At 47.1% G+C, this 20,529-nt stretch overlaps 1 protein-coding gene across 1 annotated transcript; it reads right to left on the bottom strand.

Moving 5' to 3' along the window:
* Positions 1–2,055: 2,055 nt before the first annotated feature.
* On the bottom strand, positions 2,056–20,185 carry LOC126531814 (uncharacterized). The gene is made up of 4 exons (XM_050179545.3): positions 20,032–20,185; positions 9,761–9,862; positions 3,302–3,407; positions 2,056–2,407 (listed from the first exon to the last, which is right to left on the bottom strand). The coding sequence occupies exons 1-4, from the start codon at positions 20,150–20,152 to the stop codon at positions 2,329–2,331; spliced, it is 408 nt and encodes a 135-aa protein (XP_050035502.1). The 5' UTR covers positions 20,153–20,185; the 3' UTR covers positions 2,056–2,328.
* Positions 20,186–20,529: the final 344 nt, after the last annotated feature.

Below are 20,529 nucleotides of genomic sequence, written 5' to 3'. Positions count from 1 at the left end.
TACAAATCTCATAGCATCGCTACAAAATTATGTAGTCACATCATCATTGTACATAACCATTGCGTACACCGTATATATTGAACATCATTTTGTATAATGCGACAATTGTTTTATGTTTAACTGTGCGTTTCCGTGGGTCTATGTGGCTATATGTTAGTGAGTGTGGACTCGGATATGTCTTTCAAAACGTGCCATGTTTACAATGTTTCGTACTTTGTATATGTTGTCCTGGTGGAACTGTGCCGTCAATGTGACTCAGTGTTCGTACCGTCTTTTTCTGAAATAAACATATTCTAAAACGGCCTACCCAGCGGCCAGACAGCCACAGCAAACAGGGAAAGTGGGCATATAAAGCGTTGCCTTAAATTTATTCTAATAAACGTATATTATGAGCGACAAATGTTCTAGTTCTTGGTCGTGCCGTTTGCTGTTGCGCCGTTTCTAATGAAAAAAGTGTGCCGGCAGGCAGCCACTTATTCAAAATCTGAAAACAAAAGGAGAACTTAATGACATTTGACGTTGACATTTTTACCCAACGGCGGTAAAAACAGTCATTGGGTTCAACGATTCCATCTTGTGAGAGGTTTAATCAAAAGCTGCTTTAACCGCAATTCTAGCCGAGTTCCTACACATTTTTCACACAAAATTTCCCGAGCATATTCAAACCACATGCTATACGTAAAGTTCTGCATTTGCAGAATAATCTCACAAATAAAGGACGAAAGAAAATACTAAATGAATCGTTCGTGAAATTATTGATGTTTTTTATACTCCGAAGAGCTTCCTACAGTTTCGTCCAAACTTATTCTTTGATCTTCGCATCTATGGCTCTCATTTAAGGCTCGGCTTATCGGCGCCGTCCAAGATTATCGCCCTGGACAACCTTAATCAAGACCGTCATGGCCGCAGGGTTTACTTCAGGAACTTGTGGCTTCAGACATAAGCTGTACCTTCTCCAATGCACATCATGTCGAGTGAGTTGTATGCATGACAAGTATAATTGCAGCGTGCATGTACAACACGACGACCTCCTTGGACTTGTCGGTGTCAATTTTTACGTCGGAAATAGATTCAAGGTCACAGGGTAACACATTCCACACAATTAATTAAGTAGCTTAATAATATGCTCATGAACCACTAGACAATGTCATTTAAATAGCGGTAATTGTCAGGTTTCTAGCAGGCAGGCGCACGCATATGTTATGAATGAATTTACTCGTTCTCATAATTTTATTTACTGTAGAAATTGTGGAACCTTTATTGGGATTTCTACCCGTGTAAAAAAAGGCGCAGTTTCGCCCGAAAGGCGAAGCATCGATTGCGATAGCAAGTTAGTAGACATCTATACGAAGTTAGCATAGTAGTTTTATCGGCCGTATATACTTGTAAATATTCGCGTCCTACGTAAATTAACAAGCATGGGGCCACGCGCGCACAAGCAAACTTGAACACATCTCACTCCGTGGCCGCAGATACTCGCTATCAAAACGCTGGAGTCAGGAAGCGCGGCAGCAGCAGCGAGTGAATTGACCTTTGTGCTAACTCTCGCTTCAAAGCGAACTAAGCGGCGAAAACAGCGCACATGAATCTATCAGCACTCGGCGTGCACTATGTCCCATCGCAGATCGCTTTCAAGATAGGGGCCGCGCCATACGCAGCAGCCGCCGGAGTAGAACGCCTCCCCCCTTCCCCGCGGTGCCTTCCGCGCGACGGAAGGCGGCGCGCTTCCTCCCCGCTTTCCTCCCTTGCTCGCGCAGGATTGAGCCACCATCATCGGCTCAAAACGGCCGACACAAGATGGCTGTGTCTATAATTTGAATAGTAGAATGTATCCTGGTATGGGCTACATTTTGTTTTCATTGTTTGCATGTATATTTTTGGGTCTTTGTACTGACGACTTTTAAAGGCGTCCGAAAGTTTATCAAGGGAATTAACTTTCGATATAAATTCAAGTTCGTACATAAAAGCATGGCTTCCTCCATTTTCTTTATCGTGACATACAACAGATTCAGCATAAATGCGAAGATTTCTTCATTTTTCAGCGCAATTTACCAATCTTTATGTGTAGTTCCAATATTGCTTTTCCGCGACGTCACAAAAAGGCTATAGCTTGACTGAGAACTCCAAAACTTAATTTCTTTTGACTTTTATTCCTCAAAGCTTGTGACCTAAAATGGCAAGCAGCATCGGTGATTTCGTTACTGGTAGGTATGTGGCAGCGAAGAAAGAGCAATAAGTTATTCTTGTTGGTTAATTTTCTATTCCTTCATTTTTTTTATGTAGCGCCATGTACTGGGTGCTAAGACGGTGATGTAAAGGTTGCCAAGATCACCAGCCACTGTAAAACTGAGAGTCAGGACTCTGCTCTGGAGGCCGCCTTTTTTCTTGTTTCTTTCTTTTGGCGAACCTGAAAAATACGGTAAAGCAGTTCTTACATAACGCCAGCGCAAAGTCAACAGGCACTGGCATTAATGTATCTTACATACTCGGAACTTCAATATTGCTTTAAAAACAGGGACAGACATAGAAACGGCAATTTGCTGTCGTTTCTATGTATCTATCTCTGTCTTTCTAGCGCTATTGAGGTTCCCAGTATGACAGGACAACTAGCCCGAACCAATGCCTTGATATCTTACATAGCATATAAAGCAACTGAATCATTTGAAAGGCATCACGATTTCACATGACGAGTATGGCGCCACCTTTCACTGAACTGACAGTCATCTCGTGAGCGTATTATCGCAGAAGCAAGCGGAGTTATTGAAACCGCAGTGAAATGTGCTTTCCGCTACTTCATATAAAGTTATTTCGTGCCGTGGCCCCGTTACAGCTCATTTCTTAATCCTGTGGACATACGAATGTGTAGAACTCCCTTTGCAATAAGTATGCACTGATCTTCCAATATTGCAAGCGATGAAAAGTACCGCCATCGTATTTCGCGCCAACACAAGACACAATATGGGTTTAAAATGAATTAAATTCTAATTTTACGTACCAATACCGCCTTCTGATTTTGAGGCACGCCGTAATTGGGAACTCCGGATTTGTTTTTAACTACGTGGTCTTTTTAACGTGCACGTTAATTTAATTACACGAACGTTTTTGCATTTAGCCCCCGTCGAAATGCGGCCGCCGTTGCCGGGATCCTAGCGGCAACCTCGAGCTCAGCAGCGCACCACCACTGCCACTAGGCCACCAGGCCGGGTCACACAATATAGATGATGCATCCGTATACGTATGCTTGCAAATTGCATATATGTAACCATAACGCAGCGTAGCATTAAGAGTGCTGCGCACTCACAGCTTGCAAGTGGTGCTCCTGCAAGGGCGAGCTGCGTCCTCCCGGCGCTCGTCCTCGTTTCCACCAGTTCCGTCTACGAGGGCTGCTTCTGGAGTGTCCTTTGCTCCTGGACGATGGAAGGCAAGGAGCTATTACCGTTCATAAATTCACAGGGGCTGATAAGACTGCTCCTTAAACATCGTAAGAAAAAATTCAGCACGTTAGCACTAGAATGCGGAGGTCTCGGTCGGTGCGACAATCAGAAAATAGCCATTCATCAGTCCCACTGTTAAAAAAAATCACTGTCGATCACGATACTCCCTTATGCGAAATTTGAGCGCAGCTGTATGCATGTTTTCATTTCGCGTTATACACGCTGGCGCGGACAGTTTGTCACTTGCGACACTTTGCAAAAGGGCCGAATTATGGCGCGACTGCCTCGCTAATCGGCATATCGCGAGAAACAACGGGTGGGTGACGCATGGGCTCGATTCACAGCAGCCGCTGCCGACAGACCTCCGCTGATGCAGCGCTTTGTTTCCATACAAACGACACGCGCTACTCTGGCGCCATCTCGTAGCCATCGCCACCGCAAAGCCCGCCTTGCGCGGCACTACTCTTCTTTTCACACGCTTTCGCCATGCCCTCCTTCTCAGCATTCCGCCTCCTAGCTCCGCTGCACTCTTCTCCTCTGCTTTCCTCCTCGCTCTCGCTTTGATATCACCGTCTTTTATCCCCGCTCCGCGTTCGTTCTTTCATCCTTCGCTGTGCTCGTTCACTCGGTTGCGAGGACGCCGAGGGACGACGCCGACGCTCGCCGCAGGAACGGGCACCTAAGAGTTGCGCTCTAGAACAATCATAAACAGTCAACTTTCCCGAACGTGGCTGATGGGTGATGCTGCTGTCTTTCCGAATATTTTATATTTTTTAAGATGACTCTAAGTGCCCCGATAGTGGGATCATGGTGCATCATGATGACCAGGAAGTCGAAAGCTTCTATGAAGACGTGGAATCGGCGATGGGTAAAATCCAAACAAAATACACTATACTGATGGGCGACTTCAATGCCAGGGTAGGCAAGAAGCAGGCTGGAGACCAGTCAGTGGGGGGGGGGGGGGGGGGGGGGGAATATGACATAGGCTCTAGGAATAGCAGGGGAGAGTTATTAGTAGAGTTTACAGAACAGAATAATATACGGATAATGAGTACCTTCTTCCGCAAGCGGGATAGCCTAAATTGGACGTGGAGGAGCCCGAATGGCGAGGCTAGAAATGAAATCGACTTTATACTCTGCGTAACCCTGGCATCATACAAGATGTGGACGTGCTCGGCAAGGTGCGCTGCAGTGACCATAGGAGGGTAAGAACTCGAATTATCCTAGGCTTGAGGAGGGAACTGAAGAAACTGGCACATAACAAGCCGATCAATGAGTTAGCGGCAAGAGGGAACCTACAGGAATTCCGGATCAAGCTACAGAACGACTTTAACTCCAGAAGAGGACCGTAATGTGGAAGCAATGAACGACAATTTTATGGGCATCATTAGGAAGTGTGCAATATAAGTCGGCGGTAACTCCGTTAGACAGGATAACAGTAAACTATCACAGGAGACGAAAGATCTGATCAAGAAACGCCAATGTATGAAAGCCTCTAACCCTACAACTAGAACAGAACTGGCAGAACTTTCCAAGTTAATCAACGAACGTAAGGCAGCAGACATAAGGAAGTATAATATGGATAGAATTGAACATGCTCTCACGAACGGAGGAAGCCTAAAAGCAGTGAAGAAGAAACTAGGAATAGGCAAGAATCAGATGTATGCGTTAAGAGACAAAGCCAGCAATATCATTATTAATATGGATGAGATAGTTCAAGTGGCTGACCAGTTCTTAGAAATTTGTACAGTAACTGTGGCACCCACGACGATAATTGAAGATAGAATAGCCTAGAGGAATATGAAATCCCACAAGTAACGCCGGGAGAAGTAAAGAAAGCCTTGGGAGCTATGCAAAGGGGTAAGGCAGCTGGGGAGGATAAGGTAACAGCAGATTTGTTGAAAGATGGTGGGCAGATTGTTCTAGATAGTCTGGCCACCCTGTATACGCAATGCCTCATGACCTCGAGCGTACCGGAATCTTGGAAGAACGCTAACATAATCCTAATCCATAAGAAAGGGGACGCCAAAGAGTTGAAAAATTATAGACCGATCAGCTTACTGTCTGTTGCCTACAAAGTATTTACCAGGGTAAACGCAGATACAATCAGGGTCACGTTAGACTTCTGTCAACTTAAGGACCAGGCAGGATTCCGTAAAGGCTACTCAACAATATACCATATTCACACTCAATCAGGTGATATCAATCAGGTGATAGAGAAATGTGCGGAATATAACCAACCCTTATATATAGATTTCATTGATTACGAGAAAGCGTTTGACTCAGTCGAAACCTCAGCAGTCATGGAGGCATTACGGAATCAAAGTGTAGACGAGCCGTATGTAAAAATACTGAAATATATCTATAGCGGCTCCACAGCCACTGTAGTCCTCCATAAAGAAAGCAACAAAATCCCGATAAAGAAAGGTACGTGTCAGGCAGGGAGATACGATCTCTCCAATGCTATTCACAGCGTGTTTACAGGAGGTATTCAAAGACCTGGATAGGGAAGAATTGGGGATAAGAGTTATTGGAGAATACTTTGGTAACTTGCGATTCGCCGGTGATATTGCCTTGCTTAGTAACTCAGTAGACCAATTGCAATGCATGCTTACTGACATGGAGAGGCAAAGCAGAAAAGTGGGTCTAAAAATTAATCTGCAGAAAACTAAATGTTTAACAGTCTCAGAACAGCAGTTTACGATAGGTAGCGAGGCACTGGAAGTGGTAAGGGAATATATCTACTTAGGGCAGGAAGTGACCGCGGATCCGGATCATGAGACTGAAATAATCAGAAGAATAAGAATGGGCTGGGGTGCATTTGGCAGGCATTCTCAGATCATGAATAGCAGGTTGCCTTTATTCCTCAAAAGAAAAGTGTATAACAGCTGTGTCTTACCAGTACTCACGTACGGGGCAGAAACCTGGAGGCTTACGAAAAGGGTTCTACTTAAATTGAGGACGACGCAACGAGCTATGGAAAGAAGAATGATGGGTGTAACGTTAAGGGATAAGAAAAGAGCAGATTGGGTGAGGGAACAAACGCGAGTTAACGACATCTTAGTTGAAATCAAGAAAAAGAAATGGGCATGGGCAGGACATGTAATGAGGAGGGAAGATAACCGATGGTCATTAAGGGTTACGGACTGGATTCCAAGGGAAGGGAAGCGTAGCAGTGGGCGACGGAATGTTAGGTGGACGGAAGAGATTAAGTAGTTTGCAGGGACAACATGGCCACAATTAGTAGATGACCGGGGTAGTTGCAGAAGTGGGAGAGGCCTTTGACCTGCAGTGGGCGTAACCAGAATGATTATGATGATGATGATGGTGGTGGTGGTGGTTGTGGTGGTGGTGGTATCGAACCTCTGTCCATCAGCATAGCAGCCCGATCGATGACCTAACCATTTGGGCACAGTCACACTTCTTTCTTTTTTCTTTATTGCACGAAAATCTTAGTAATGTCGAGAGAACATTATTTACGTTACATTTAGACGCACGCACGAAAAACAAGCGCGCACGTGGTACGCAAGTTCAAGAACGGGGCAAACAAACACAAGCGTCCTGATGGGAAATGCACTGAGGAACGGGATCGAATATTTCAAGCACACTACGCACTTGAGCAGCCTTCTCTCGAAAGATAGACCTTGCCGAGCCAGATGGCTCGGCGTGCCTGCCGATCATCTGGTTCGTCCATAATTATTAAAATCCTAGTAGCTTGAACAAATCATGCTGTACATTACACGTATACCGCTGTCGTTCCAACGCCAACTAGCTCTTTGAGATGATCACCGCATGTATCACATTGCGCAACAGCGCGGGTGCGCGAAAGCACATGCGCGCACGCCAGCTTCCTCTTGGCAAAGACGCAGGGATGAAGTGGGCAAACTCAATGGTATTTCATTAAATGCAAGTTTTCCAAAAATCGAAGTTCTCGCCCCTTTTTTTTCTTTTTATTGCGCAGGAAGGGGCATTTAAATCACGCTTTGCTCATTATCGAACACTGCTGCAAACCCACGCGTAAACCACATCATCGCAGCATCCAGAGTAAAGACGGGGAATGCGGGAGATGGAAATTCAAGACGATGAGCAAAACGTGAACAAGGTGAATGCAGGAGCCAACGTTTCGACAAGTAGACTAATTGTCTTCTTCAAGGCGACATATGCTTTCCTCGCCACAGTATATATAGATGGGGTTCTTCTAAAGGGGAGAGGGTGTGAGGCGGGAGGACACGGAAACGAGGGAAAATGTGTTTGCGTGTCGAATTGAAAGTAAAGGAACGCTGTGTACAAGGTCAAAGCCAGGCCCCCACCCCGGTCTGTCAACACACGTGCGTTAGCCGGCGTGTCAAGGGCGTCTGACACACCAGCTGACAAAAAAAGAAAAAAGAAAGGAAAGGAAAGGGGAAAAAAGGGGGGGGATACGCCAAGAAATCAAACTAAGTGTTGTTGCCTATATCTTGAAGTTTAGCATAGCGAATAGATTCTAAAGCTCCCATTGAAACGTTTATGCCTATTGGTTGTAATGTCTTGAACTTATGGATAAGGTATGATTCTCTGTATTTTCTTTCTCGTTCAGAACGGAAATTTGACTGTAAGATGTAGAGTTTGAGTTCATCAAAGTTATGACCTGGTTGGTTGAAATGCTCGGCGACGGCTTTGGGAAGCTTTTTAGCTGTGTCCGCGCGATGTCCGTTTAATCTGACGTTCAATGATTGTCCTGTTTCACCGATATATTGTTTCTTACAGAAGGAACATTCAAGCATATAAATCACATCCGAATTTGTGCAAGTGAAGCTAGATTTGACTTCATGTGTATAACTATTTGCGGTGCTTTTAATTTTAATGTCACTTTGGATGTGCCTGTAGATTCTGCACCTGGGGCGACAACATGCTTTTATTACGGGGGAATGATGTTGGCTGACTTTTGCGTGCACTAACATATCTTTAAGGTTCCTGTTTCGGCGATAGGTAACCCTAGGTACATCCAGAACGCTTTTCTCAGACGCTCGTTACTTGATAATATTGGGTGGTATTTTCATAGGATGTTGTTTATGTTTGGGAGTGCATTAGAATATTTTGTTATAAAGGCCGGCGGTCTGTCAGATTCTAATGTGGGCTGTCTCTTCGCCAATTCCGACTGTCTCTCCAATCTTGACGCGGCATCATAAGCTCTATCGAGAGCAACTTGGGGATAGTTCCTTTCTGCTAGCGTTGATTTAAGGTCATTTAAGTGGTGGATATAATCGTGGTCTTCGCTGCAGATTCTTCTTATACGTTTCGCTTGTCCGACAAAAATTCCTTGCTTGCAATGTCGCGGGTGATGACTGTTGTAGATATTGCTGGCTATCTGTAGGCTTCCGGTAAAGTGTCGTTCTCAGTTTTCCGTTTTCTATGTAGACCGTCGTGTCCAGGAAGTCGATCTGACTAGGAGAGTGGTGAGCAGTAAATTTAATACTCGGGTGAAAAAGATTGAAATGGCTAATTAAGTCAGTTAAGGCGCTTGTGCCGTGTTCCCATATTATAAATATGTCGTCAATGTAACGAAGATAGGTGTGGGGTTTTAAAGGGTAGGATTTCAGCAGGTCTGCTTCAAGCTGTCCCATGAAAATGTTCGCATACGTGGGAGCGAATGGCGTACCCATGCTAGTGCCGAAAATTTGCAGGTAGTGTATAGAATCAAATTCGAAATAGTTGAGCGTGAGAACTAACCTAAGGAGCGATAAGGAAACTTCAGGAGCGTGCGCTTCAGTTAACTTTATGCTGTCGAGTTGATCAGAGATTATCATAAGTTGTTCTTTGCAGTGTTCTTCGAGAATGTCGATAAGGGAGAGCGATGCATTTTCTAGGAATCAACGCCAACCAAATCCTTTCTGACCGCGCTATTCTAGTCACTTTGGATGTTTCTGCCCTTTACACCAACATTCCCATGAGTGAAGGAATTGAAGCCGTTTCTAGATCCCTCGCAATCAATCCCCAAGCACACCCTCTCCCCTTTATAAGAACCCCACCTATATATACTGTGGCGAGGAAAGCATATGTCGCCTTGAAGAAGACAAGTCCACTTGTCGAAACGTTGGCTCCTGCATTCACCTTGTTCACGTTTTGCTCATCATTCGCAGCATGCAATACGCGAGAATATTCTGGCAGAACCATTCTGGCATATAAGCACGACACAGCGTACAAGCAAGACTGCGATGTGCGGTTCAGGAAAAAAGGAGGTGATTAACTTACTGACGTGGTACTGCTCGCAATTGTTACAATAATTACAGGAGACGAAGAATACCTCGCATTGATGAGTGTAATTCAGACACAGAGTTGTCACTCACCGTTATCGCACCAGGGGGAGCTCAGCTCGAGCAGCACGCAGACAACGCGGTCCAGGTTTCCGTTCTTCACTTCCACGTCTCTCCTTAGGCGGCGAAAGGCAGCTGCGGAGAAGGGCGTTTATAGGACATAAACGTTAATATAAAACGCACAATGAGTGCTAACGAAAACTATTAAATCGTGGGGATTTAACGCGTCAAAACTGCACAGTCGGTTATGAGGGATGCCGTGGTGGAAAGATCCGAAACAATTTTGACTGCGCTTCTCTAACCTGCGTCTAAATATAAGAACATGGTCGTTTATGCACTTCGCATGCGTTGAAATTCCTCCGCTGTAGCGGTCGAGAGTTAAACCAGCGACCTCGTGGTCAGCAGCAGAATGAATATACTTGACCAGTATACGCCAGATTCAACAAAAATATTCACCGACGATTGCGATACTCTATAATGCGAAATTTGAGCGCAGCTCTATATATATGTTTTCATTTCGCGATATATTGACTGGCGCGGACAATCTGCACGTTGCAATCGGAGCGAAATGTGGCGCGGCTGACTCGCTAATCGGCAGATCGTGAGAAACAGCGCGTGTGTGACGCATGGGCGCGAATCACAGCAGCCGCTTTAGACAGGCCTCCCCTCATGCATCGCTGTTACCACGTATGGTATTGGTGGACCCGCTCGCCGCATGTCATCGGTGAACAGACGACGGCGCTCTGGCGCCATCTTGTAGGGCTCGTCGCCGCAGAGCCCGTCTTGCGCGGCACTACGCTTTTCTTCTTAGGCTTTCGCCATACCCTCCTCCTCCACTTTTCTCCTCGCGCTGTCTTCGCTATCGCTGTCTTTCATCCCCCGCTGCGCTCCGCGTCCGCTAATCACTCATATTTACAAAATAGGAAGCAAATTGTAGATATAGAAGGCTTTTACTCGGACCCATTAGCAGTTTCTTGTGACGTGCCACAAGGCAGTGTTACGTTTCGCCTTCAACGCGCGGTAATGCCGGCGCAGATGCAACGGACGCCGGGGCTTCGTTCAAAGCGGCGGACATTTTGGCCCGTTCGACGCCGCCGCAACGCCTCCCCGCCAAGCGTGTCCAAGCGTGTTTCAGTGCCACGTGTCTTCGTGTGTGCGTGTGTGTGTGTGTGCCCACGCTTGTCAGAGCGCGGCAGCCGGGGAGCGGAGCTCCCCAAGTGAGGAGCCAGCAGGTCTGTCCGTCGGCGGGTTGGCGATGCGTCACTACACTCGGTTCAGCAGGTCTCTCGGCTCGACCGTGCGCGCCGTCGTGGGCTCATGCTCCGCCGTGTCGTGGGCTCATCCCGTGACCTTCCTTCTGGCCCGCGACGCCGAGAGTATAAGAGCAGCTGCCCCCGGACGCCAGGAGAGAGGCTCCGATTTGTACTGTTGAGTTACGTGCTCTCCCGTCTCTCCACTTCGGTCGACCTGACCGGCCGCTCTTTTGCTATGTTAGAATAAACAAGTTGTTCTGTTACCAGTCTTCTCTTGCTTTGCCGGGACCTTCGGATGCTTCCAGTGCCCCAGGCCGCCAGGCCAACGCTACCCTTGGGGCTTGCGACCCATTGGCAATAACGGGCGTCAGCACCGAGACCCCAAAATCTGGTTGCCAGCGGTGAGATCGCGACAACGGAGGCCAGCAGCGAAGAGATGCGGTTGAATGTATGCTGAGCAGCACAACGACCATCCGGGAGCAGTGCAACGAGCCCTGTGTGATGACTGGTTGCCTGCAGCGGAACGACTGCGCTGAATTCTTGGCTGCGAGGTTTGGTGAGTGCGGGACTTTCTTCTTCTGAGTTTTGCCAGGCTTTTGTTAGTGTCAGAAACAGAGCTGGTAATTGTGGTTGTCGTTGCTGCCGGGTTAGTTTGCGGCAAGACAATAGTAGGCAGTAGAGAAAGCAGCATTCAGAGCAGCCATGGATTTGAAGTCGTTGCGCAAACCGATATTGCTGGAGCTTGCAAGAGAGTTGGGTCTGGATGTCTCAGACAAACTCAGAAAACCAGAACTGCTAAGTGCTATTCTTGAGTTAGAAGCTGAGGATGACGAGCTGTCGGATTGCCTTGAGACCATTGAGGAGCGGGCAAAAAGACAGGAGCGCGAACTTAAAGAACAAAAAGAGAAAGAAAAAGAAGAGCGCGACCGTCAACACGCTTTGGAAATGAAGCGTCTCGAGTTAGAGATGGAACGCGCTCGTAATGGAAGTCAGGCACACGGTGCAGGAGAACGAGTATTGTTCAAAATGACTGACCTGATGCGGCCGTTTAAGCTTGGAGAGGACATTGGTTTGTTCCTGGTTAACTTTGAGCGAACGTGCGAGAAGCAGGGGTTCTCTCGGGAAACGTGGCCACAGCGCTTGCTCACTTTGTTACCCGGCGAGGCGGCCGACGTAGTCGCTCGCTTGGAGAGAGAGGAGGCAGAGGATTTCGACAGAGTGAAATCGAGTCTGCTAAAAAAGTACCGGCTGTCAGCGGAGGCGTTCCGTCGGAAGTTTCGGGAAAATGAGAAAGGCAAAAGTGAGTCATATACAGAGTTTGCCTACAGGCTTATGTCAAACATGCAGGAGTGGCTCAAAGAAGAGAAAGCGTTTGGTGACCACGAGAAAGTTCTGCAGTGTTTCGGGCTAGAACAGTTTTATAGTCGGTTACCTGAGAACGTGCGGTACTGGGTCTTGGATAGGCCAGACGTTAGTACGGTGGCTAGAGCCGCTGAGTTAGCCGAGGAGTTTGTGACGCGTCGGGCTCGCGGAGCTAAGGACGGTCAAAAGGGTGAATTTGGCTCCAAGTTTGAGAGGCCGAAGTTCACACCCATGAGAGCAAAGGGGGATACACGTAGTGCGGATGCGAGTGAAAGCAGTCCGACCGAACGTACGGAGACGGCGGCAACCGAAGCCGAACGCAGAAAGCGGTTCGAGACGAGGCAAGCGCGCGTTTGTTATACGTGCCAGAAGCCGGGTCACTTTTCGGCGCAGTGTCCAGAAACAAAAACAAAAGTCGTGTTTTTGTCTTTATGCAGCACTGACGAGAACATGAAGCTTCTCGAGCCTTACATGCGAGACCTCCTCGTGAACGGGAAAGAGTGCCGAGTGCTTCGCGATTCCGCAGCTACGATGGATGTAGTTCACCCCTCTTACGTAGAACCCGATATGTTCACGGGCGAGTGCGCATGGATCAAGCAAGCAGTGGAAGCTCATAGCGTGTGTCTGCCGGTAGCAAAAGTGCTTATTGAAGGACCTTTCGGAGCACTTGAGACGGAGGCCGCAGTGTCATCTATGCTGCCCCCCAGTACCCGTACTTATTTTCGAACAGGTCCGATCACCTCCTGCGCGAGAAGGGGCTTTTGTTTGGTGAGGCTAGCGTTCAGGCCTTAACCAGATCGAAGGTTCGGGAGCTCGCTGCAAAGGCGGTAGTTGCGGGGCCGACGTTGTTGAACGATGAGAAAGGGTCAGAGGCGCAGCAAGCTGGTATTCAGAGCACGCCCGAACTGAATAAAATTGAGCCTGTAGCGTTAAAGGCACCAGATACTGGAGAGGAAATTCCCGATGCGGGAAAGTTAGAAGAGCTTCCGGTCGAGCTTCCGGGACTAGGCTCAGTGACGAACAGGAAAGACACCGATCAAGTCATTAGTGACTTAATAAGTAAAGCATCGCTGTCGCCTGAGCAGAAAACCGAACTACACCAGCTCTTACAAGAGTTTCAAGGTCTGTTCTCTGAGAGGCCTGGTAGGACTTCTGTCCTTACTCATGACATAGAACTTACCTCCCCAGAGCCAGTACGATCTAAGGCGTACCGGGTGTCACCCCGCCAGAGCGATATTATGGAGGCTGAGGTAACGAAAATGCTACAGCTCGGTGTTATTGAAGCGGGTGAGAGTGATTATACCTCCCCTTTGATTTTAGTTGAGGTACCGGGCAAGGAACCTCGTCCTTGCGTCGACTACCGCAGGCTTAATTCCATCACTAAGGATCAAATTTATCCGATCCCTAACATCGAGGAGCGCCTTGAGAGAGTGAGTAGCGCTCAGTTTATTTCCACCCTAGATCTTGTCAGGGGTTATTGGCAGGTTCCACTTACAGAAGAGGCTAGTAGGTATGCGGCGTTCATTTCACCAATGGGGACATTCCGTCCTAAAGTTTTGAGTTTTGGTTTGAAGAACGCGCCATACTGCTTTTCAAGCCTCATGGATAAAGTGTTGCGGGGACAGCAAGAATTCGCTTTACCGTATCTAGACGACGTAGCGATATTCTCCGCATCCTGGCCTGAGCATATGGCGCACTTGCGGGCTGTGCTAACCCGCCTGCGCGATGCGGGCTTGACAGTCAAGGCTCCCAAGTGCCAGTTAGCACAGGCCGATTTGGCTCCGATTTGTACTGTTGAGTTGCGTGCTCTCCCGTCTCTCCACTTCGGTCGACCTGACCGGCCGCTCTTTTGCTATGTTAGAATAAACAAGTTGTTATGTTACCAGTCTTCTCTTGCTTTGCCGGGACCTTCGGATGCTTCCAGTGCCCCAGGCCGCCAGGCCAACGCTACCCTTGGGGCTTGCGACCCATTGGCAATAACGGGCGTCAGCACCGAGACCCCAACAGCAGTATTTTGAGGCTTTTTCTTTTTAATCTCTACATAAATAATATCATCAGTATAGCTCTAGCAATAAAATTCGTCATTTACGCGGATGATACAAGTATATTTTTGTCGGCGAAAGAAACCGACCAAGTTATTCGCCTTGCGAACGAAATTCAAGCTTAGCTAGAAAAATGGACTGAGGAAAACTACCTCGGACACGTGATTGGTCGGGGTCGTCGCCGCCCCTCTGAAATAAAGGTGGCCGCTGTGCGAGACTTCCCGCAACCGCGCACGAAGACCGATATTCGGTCGTTCTTAGGTGTCGCCGGCTACTATCAGAGGTACATCCCCAGGTACTCTGATATCGCGGCTCCCTTGACGGATGCTCTAAGAAAGACAGAGCCGCAAACAGTCGTCTGGGATGAGACAAAGGAAAGAGCTTTTAGCGCCCTAAAGAGCGCCCTAACAAGCCAGCCTGTGCTACGATCGCCCGACTACACAAAAGGGTTCGTTGTTCAGTGTGATGCTAGTGAGCGAGGCATGGGCGTTGTACTGTGCCAACGGGAAAATGGAGAAGTAGAACACCCCGTCCTGTATGCTAGTCGTAAGCTGACGAGTCGTGAGCAGGCGTATAGCGCCACCGAGAAAGAGTGTGCGTGTATCGTGTGGGCCGTTCAGAAATTGTCATGTTACCTAGCCGGCTCGAGGTTTATCATTGAAACGGATCACTGCCCTCTCCAATGGCTGCAGACCATCTCTCCCAAAAATGGCCGCCTCCTGCGCTGGAGCCTCGCTTTGCAACAATATTCCTTTGAGGTGCGTTACAAAAAGGGGAGTCTCAACGGTAACGCCGATGGCTTAAGTCGAAGCCCCTAACGTGGGAATCAGCCTCAAAATTGCTTGTTACTGATGTTTTTCTTCCTGAGGCAGGATTTTTAACCTATTGCTTTTGTGTAGTGTTTCAAAGTGATGATGTGCTTTCTAGTGCAATTTTCCGATTTGTGGACGCGTTCTGAGTGCTGCTAAACTACTGTAAGGAACTAGGCAGCAGTATAAAAGGGGAAAGAGCCTGGCAGGGCTTAGTGAGGGTTGTGCCGTGCTTGCTGACTGAGCGGTTGACTTTCAGGCGTGGTTCTAACGCTTGCCGGAAACGAGAACAAAAATGTCAACTCTCCCGAAGTCACTTTGCAGTGTCCTGTGTGCACCTGAACGTGAGAACGAGGGCTTCTCTGTGCGCTGCGCTCAAGAAACGCCAAAGGACGCCCGACTTCGGTTATGAGCATCATCGAGCGATATCCCTCCGGACAGCGGATGCAGTCCCCTGACCATCGGGATCTCCTTCCCCCGGCGGGGCGGTCTGTTACGTTTCGCCTTCAACGCGCGGTAATGCCGGCGCAGATGCAACGGACGCCGGGGCTTCGTTCAAAGCGGCGGACATTTTGGCCCGTTCGACGCCGCCGCAACGCCTCCCCGCCAAGCGTGTCCAAGCGTGTTTCAGTGCCACGTGTCTTCGTGTGTGCGTGTGTGTGTGTGTGCCCACGCTTGTCAGAGCGCGGCAGCCGGGGAGCGGAGCTCCCCAAGTGAGGAGCCAGCAGGTCTGTCCGTCGGCGGGTTGGCGATGCGTCACTACACTCGGTTCAGCAGGTCTCTCGGCTCGACCGTGCGCGCCGTCGTGGGCTCATGCTCCGCCGTGTCGTGGGCTCATCCCGTGACCTTCCTTCTGGCCCGCGACGCCGAGAGTATAAGAGCAGCTGCCCCCGGACGCCAGGAGAGAGGCTCCGATTTGTACTGTTGAGTTACGTGCTCTCCCGTCTCTCCACTTCGGTCGACCTGACCGGCCGCTCTTTTGCTATGTTAGAATAAACAAGTTGTTCTGTTACCAGTCTTCTCTTGCTTTGCCGGGACCTTCGGATGCTTCCAGTGCCCCAGGCCGCCAGGCCAACGCTACCCTTGGGGCTTGCGACCCATTGGCAATAACGGGCGTCAGCACCGAGACCCCAACAGCAGTATTTTGAGGCTTTTTCTTTTTAATCTCTACATAAATAATATCATCAGTATAGCTCTAGCAATAAAATTCGTCATTTACGCGGATGATACAAGTATATTTTTGTCGGCGAAAGAAACCGACCAAGTTATTCGCCTTGCGAACGAAATTCAAGCTTAGCTAGAAAAATGGACTGAGGAAAACTACCTAAAATAAATACACAAAAAACAAAGGCAGTGTTATTCCATGCTAGAAATAAAAACATAACAATAAATGAAAATGTCCTGCTGAAATCAACCCCTGTTGAAATCGTCCCGTGTATTAAAACATTAGCTGTTGTCCTTCACGAGCTCATGTCTTGGAATGCCCATATAAACTACTTAACGAAAACACTATCGCAAGTGGCTGGACTCATATATCGAAATCCAAATTTACTGCCATGTAATGTAATGATGTTACTCTATAATCCGTTATTTTGTTGGAGATATAATTATTACTATTTAGTTTGGGCCTCTACGACACCAACAATCTGCATAAAGTTTATGTTGTACAAAAAAGGTTTCTCCGTGTTCTGGCAAATGTCCCCATGGACTATCCCTCTGAACCTTTATTTCTCACGTATAATGTATTACCTGTTACAAAGACGTACGATTATCGTCTGTGCAAACGAGATAAGCAAGAGATAAAGAATAATACTTGTTTCTTGCACCAGTTAGTAAACAAAAAAAAAGCACTCTACCACATGTAACACACGAACTTTTGAGAGATATGAAGTTGACACATTGTTACGAACGGCCTGCAAAGGTGCCGACATACAAAATTTTCCCAGCCAGCCGCAGCTGCGGGGGTGGCGAGCTTCCCAGAAGCGACCTTGGAACCCTTCCCCACCTGCTGCGGCGACTCGCTTTGTAGGGACGACGATGTGCCGCGTCAAGACCCCCTCGGCGCTGCTGCAATGTGCATTCCTTTTTCAGTCATGCTAGACTGATGAACTTTGACGTTCTCATGTACATACCGTAAATAAATCCCATATTCCTCGTTCTCGACGAGAACAAGTCTCTACCTTCAACAACGTCCTCAGCGTGGATAAGTTGGACGACGGCATGGGCCAGCTACCACCTATTGCATGCCCGACCTCAACCATTACAGCATGTAGGACAACATATGGTTTACAAATGTTGAAAAACCGGCTACCGAGGTTGTTAAATTAATCGCATAAGAAAAACATTGAACCTGAGAACATTACTTTCAAGAAACTTCGTGACTACATTAGTAAATTAAAAAAAAAACACGAAATCACTTCGCTATTCTTCCCTTTGCTTTCTTTCATTACAATGCTTTTTGTACATATTTCCGGCGGTAATCTATTGTCGGAGTTACGCTCTATGTTTAAAGTCAAGCCTTTGTGTGGATTTGTCTTTGTTAATGTAGTAACTTCTGTTTGTTTAATTGGCTGTGAACTTAAACTTTGTTAGATGTATGCAGTAACTTCTGTCTGTTGATTGTGAATTTAAAAACTTTGTTAGATGTATGGTGTCCTGAAATTTGAATGTATGCGGTTCGCACTTCTGGACATTGAAACAGGATGCCATAAAAGATTAATGTATTTTTTTTCTTTTGTATGCACATCTTTCAATGCTTGTGGATTTCTATCTTAAATTTTGCATGATTTTCTTACCGCTACGTGAAGTTGCCAGTGCGGGGGCCTGCGGCCTTGTCAAGTTGCCATTATGACAGCTTTTTCTGCAGGCCTCCATCATCATGTAAACGCGTGGTCCCAATAAAGTTAATATTACTATTATTATTATTATTATTATTATTATTATTATTATTATTATTATTATTATTATTATTATTATTATTATTATTATTATTATTATTAAACATCCTTCGCGGTGCTAGTTCGTTTACGAAGACGCTCAACGCAGGAACGGGCGCCTAAGAGCTGCGCTCGTAATACTATCAAGGCAGGTTGTCTGGGCAGATTGAACGTGACCTAAGAAACGACCACAGTAGACGCGTGGCCGGAATCGTAGCTGCAAGATGTGGTTGGTGGGCGAGAGGAAAATTCTGGGTCAACCTCAGGCAATAAAATTCACGGAAATAGCAGTTGTCAAGTCACTTGGACACTTGGAACACTTGGACGCTTAACAAATGCGCCATCAATGAGCACATGCGGGGATGAAGTTCTCGCATTTTAAGCCATGCTTTCAAACAGCAATGTGTTAGATATTCAAGAACTACGCCACAGTAACCTCAGGTGCCGCTGCACAAGCAACTTCCGATAGATCAGAAAGGAATCAGAAACTTTTGCGAGTGTCGTGAGCAAAAGCTCATTTACGAGAGTTTTCTTGCAAGGCATCTGTGAAGCACAAATTTATTCGTATGTTTTCTCACGTTTCGTTCTTTCTTTTTTTTTTTTTTAGAAAGCAATCCTTCATGTACAAGGTAGCGGCTGCCTGTTAAAGCTCCCTAGATAAATGTACTTGTTAAGTTTCTTTTTCTTTTTTCCAACTTAGGGCCTGAAAAAGAAAGCAATTCTTTTAATTGTCCGTTAAGTTTTCGCTCAAAATATGTTCATCACGCAAGCTGATAGATAAGCCATTCTGGTGTTCTATCACCCTTGCTGACCACAACACGAATCTCTATATATCACTCGACGGCGTGTTCAAGGAGTTGCAACAGGTCTCCATCGCGATGCGTAATAGCTCCACAATAAACTTACCTGCCTACGATTGAAACACGTCCTTCCACACGCCCCTCAACATCCCCTCCCACCACAAAGTTACCGCATAGGCAGTTATACGCAAGCTTTCTGTCTCTCTCACAATATTGCTTTTCAGTTTAGGATGCTATAGCGTATTACGTTCCAGATATCCAGAACATTTGTCTGGTCCTTGATGTAGTGTGGAACGTCTTTATGAGGAAAAGGCTGGTACGCGTGTTCTTACGACGCCGTGCACCTTAGTGTGCTGTTCCACGTCATTCTAATTTATGGCGCACAGCGGAGGTGTTTTTTTTTTCCTGTGTTAGTTGTCCTGAGCTCCGGAAAACAACAGACATGTTCTCTAAACTGCAGTACACTAATATTTTTACGCACCTTTAGCGGTCACATGAAGTTACAGGAAGTTTTGAAGATAATCAGTCATTGATTTGATTAGAGTCGCACAAGATACAAAATCTCGCTAATCGATTTTTCTTCGCCTTAATTGCATCGGTACGAATATTAATGTTCAACTACGGAGCTCGGAAAGTCGCTTCACAGAGGCTTTACAGGATAGACAGCTCATATGTCGCATGGCACCTTCTCCTTAGACGCGCACAAAAATTGCATAATTAACGCGATATACGTGTGAACAGGAATGTGCTGGCCAGGCTACACTGATGCATATATACCCGAAAGAGCAAGCATATTATGCTTTATTCCGAGGACCCGCACATATTTACTGGCAATTTTAGGCACCTATGGCTATGAGCAATTTAGTTAAACGTAGTATAAGCTTCCTTCTCAAGAGGTGGGAAAGTTTAATGTATATTTGTGTTCTTATGGGCTTGCTTACACCGTAATCGGTATTTTTTGTTATCAGATTATGAAAAATATTGAAGTCTACAGGCACTTCTAAAACGATTGTAATTTGTTCGTTAGACAGCGAATTCGTAAAATCCGGTTTGAAAAACGGTCTTCGGTTGCAGTTCCGCATTACGTGTCTGGAAATGTTACCTGTGCGAGCCAAGTTCATGTCGCGCCGCCCCATCCAAGGTATGGCTTGTCCCGGGGACGCAAGAGCTCCCACCACCACGTTCAAACCGATCAGCAGAAGAAGCGCCATCGCCGTCGCCATCGCGATCGAGTGTGTGGGTCTGGCCGCGTTCGCGCCCTTTGTAGAGCTTCCAAACCCGCATGCAATTTCCGGGTCCTGCCGTCCAATGGCTAAGCGCCGCTCGTGCGTCACAGCGCTGCCGTTGTCCAATGACAGCCCGCGGTGAAAGTGGGCAAGAAAGGCGGCGTTGTGTGGTCGCCAGAAGTACGTGCGATTTCCGATCAACGGATGGGCTGACATTCTAGCAATACAAAGTAAGGGACAATAACACGTCCGTCAGAGGGCAGCAGGCGGCCATCGGCAATTCTCGACACCTGCGGCACTCGCTCATTTCTCCGCCTTTTGTGGGAGGTTATTTGACGTCGCCGGTGCTGGCGCCTGCGAAACATTTTTTTCTT

Source organism: Dermacentor andersoni, chromosome 5 (genome assembly GCF_023375885.2).
Source record: "Dermacentor andersoni chromosome 5, qqDerAnde1_hic_scaffold, whole genome shotgun sequence".
Lineage (NCBI taxonomy): Eukaryota > Metazoa > Arthropoda > Arachnida > Ixodida > Ixodidae > Dermacentor > Dermacentor andersoni.
This window is presented reverse-complemented; position numbering and strand designations above follow the sequence as displayed.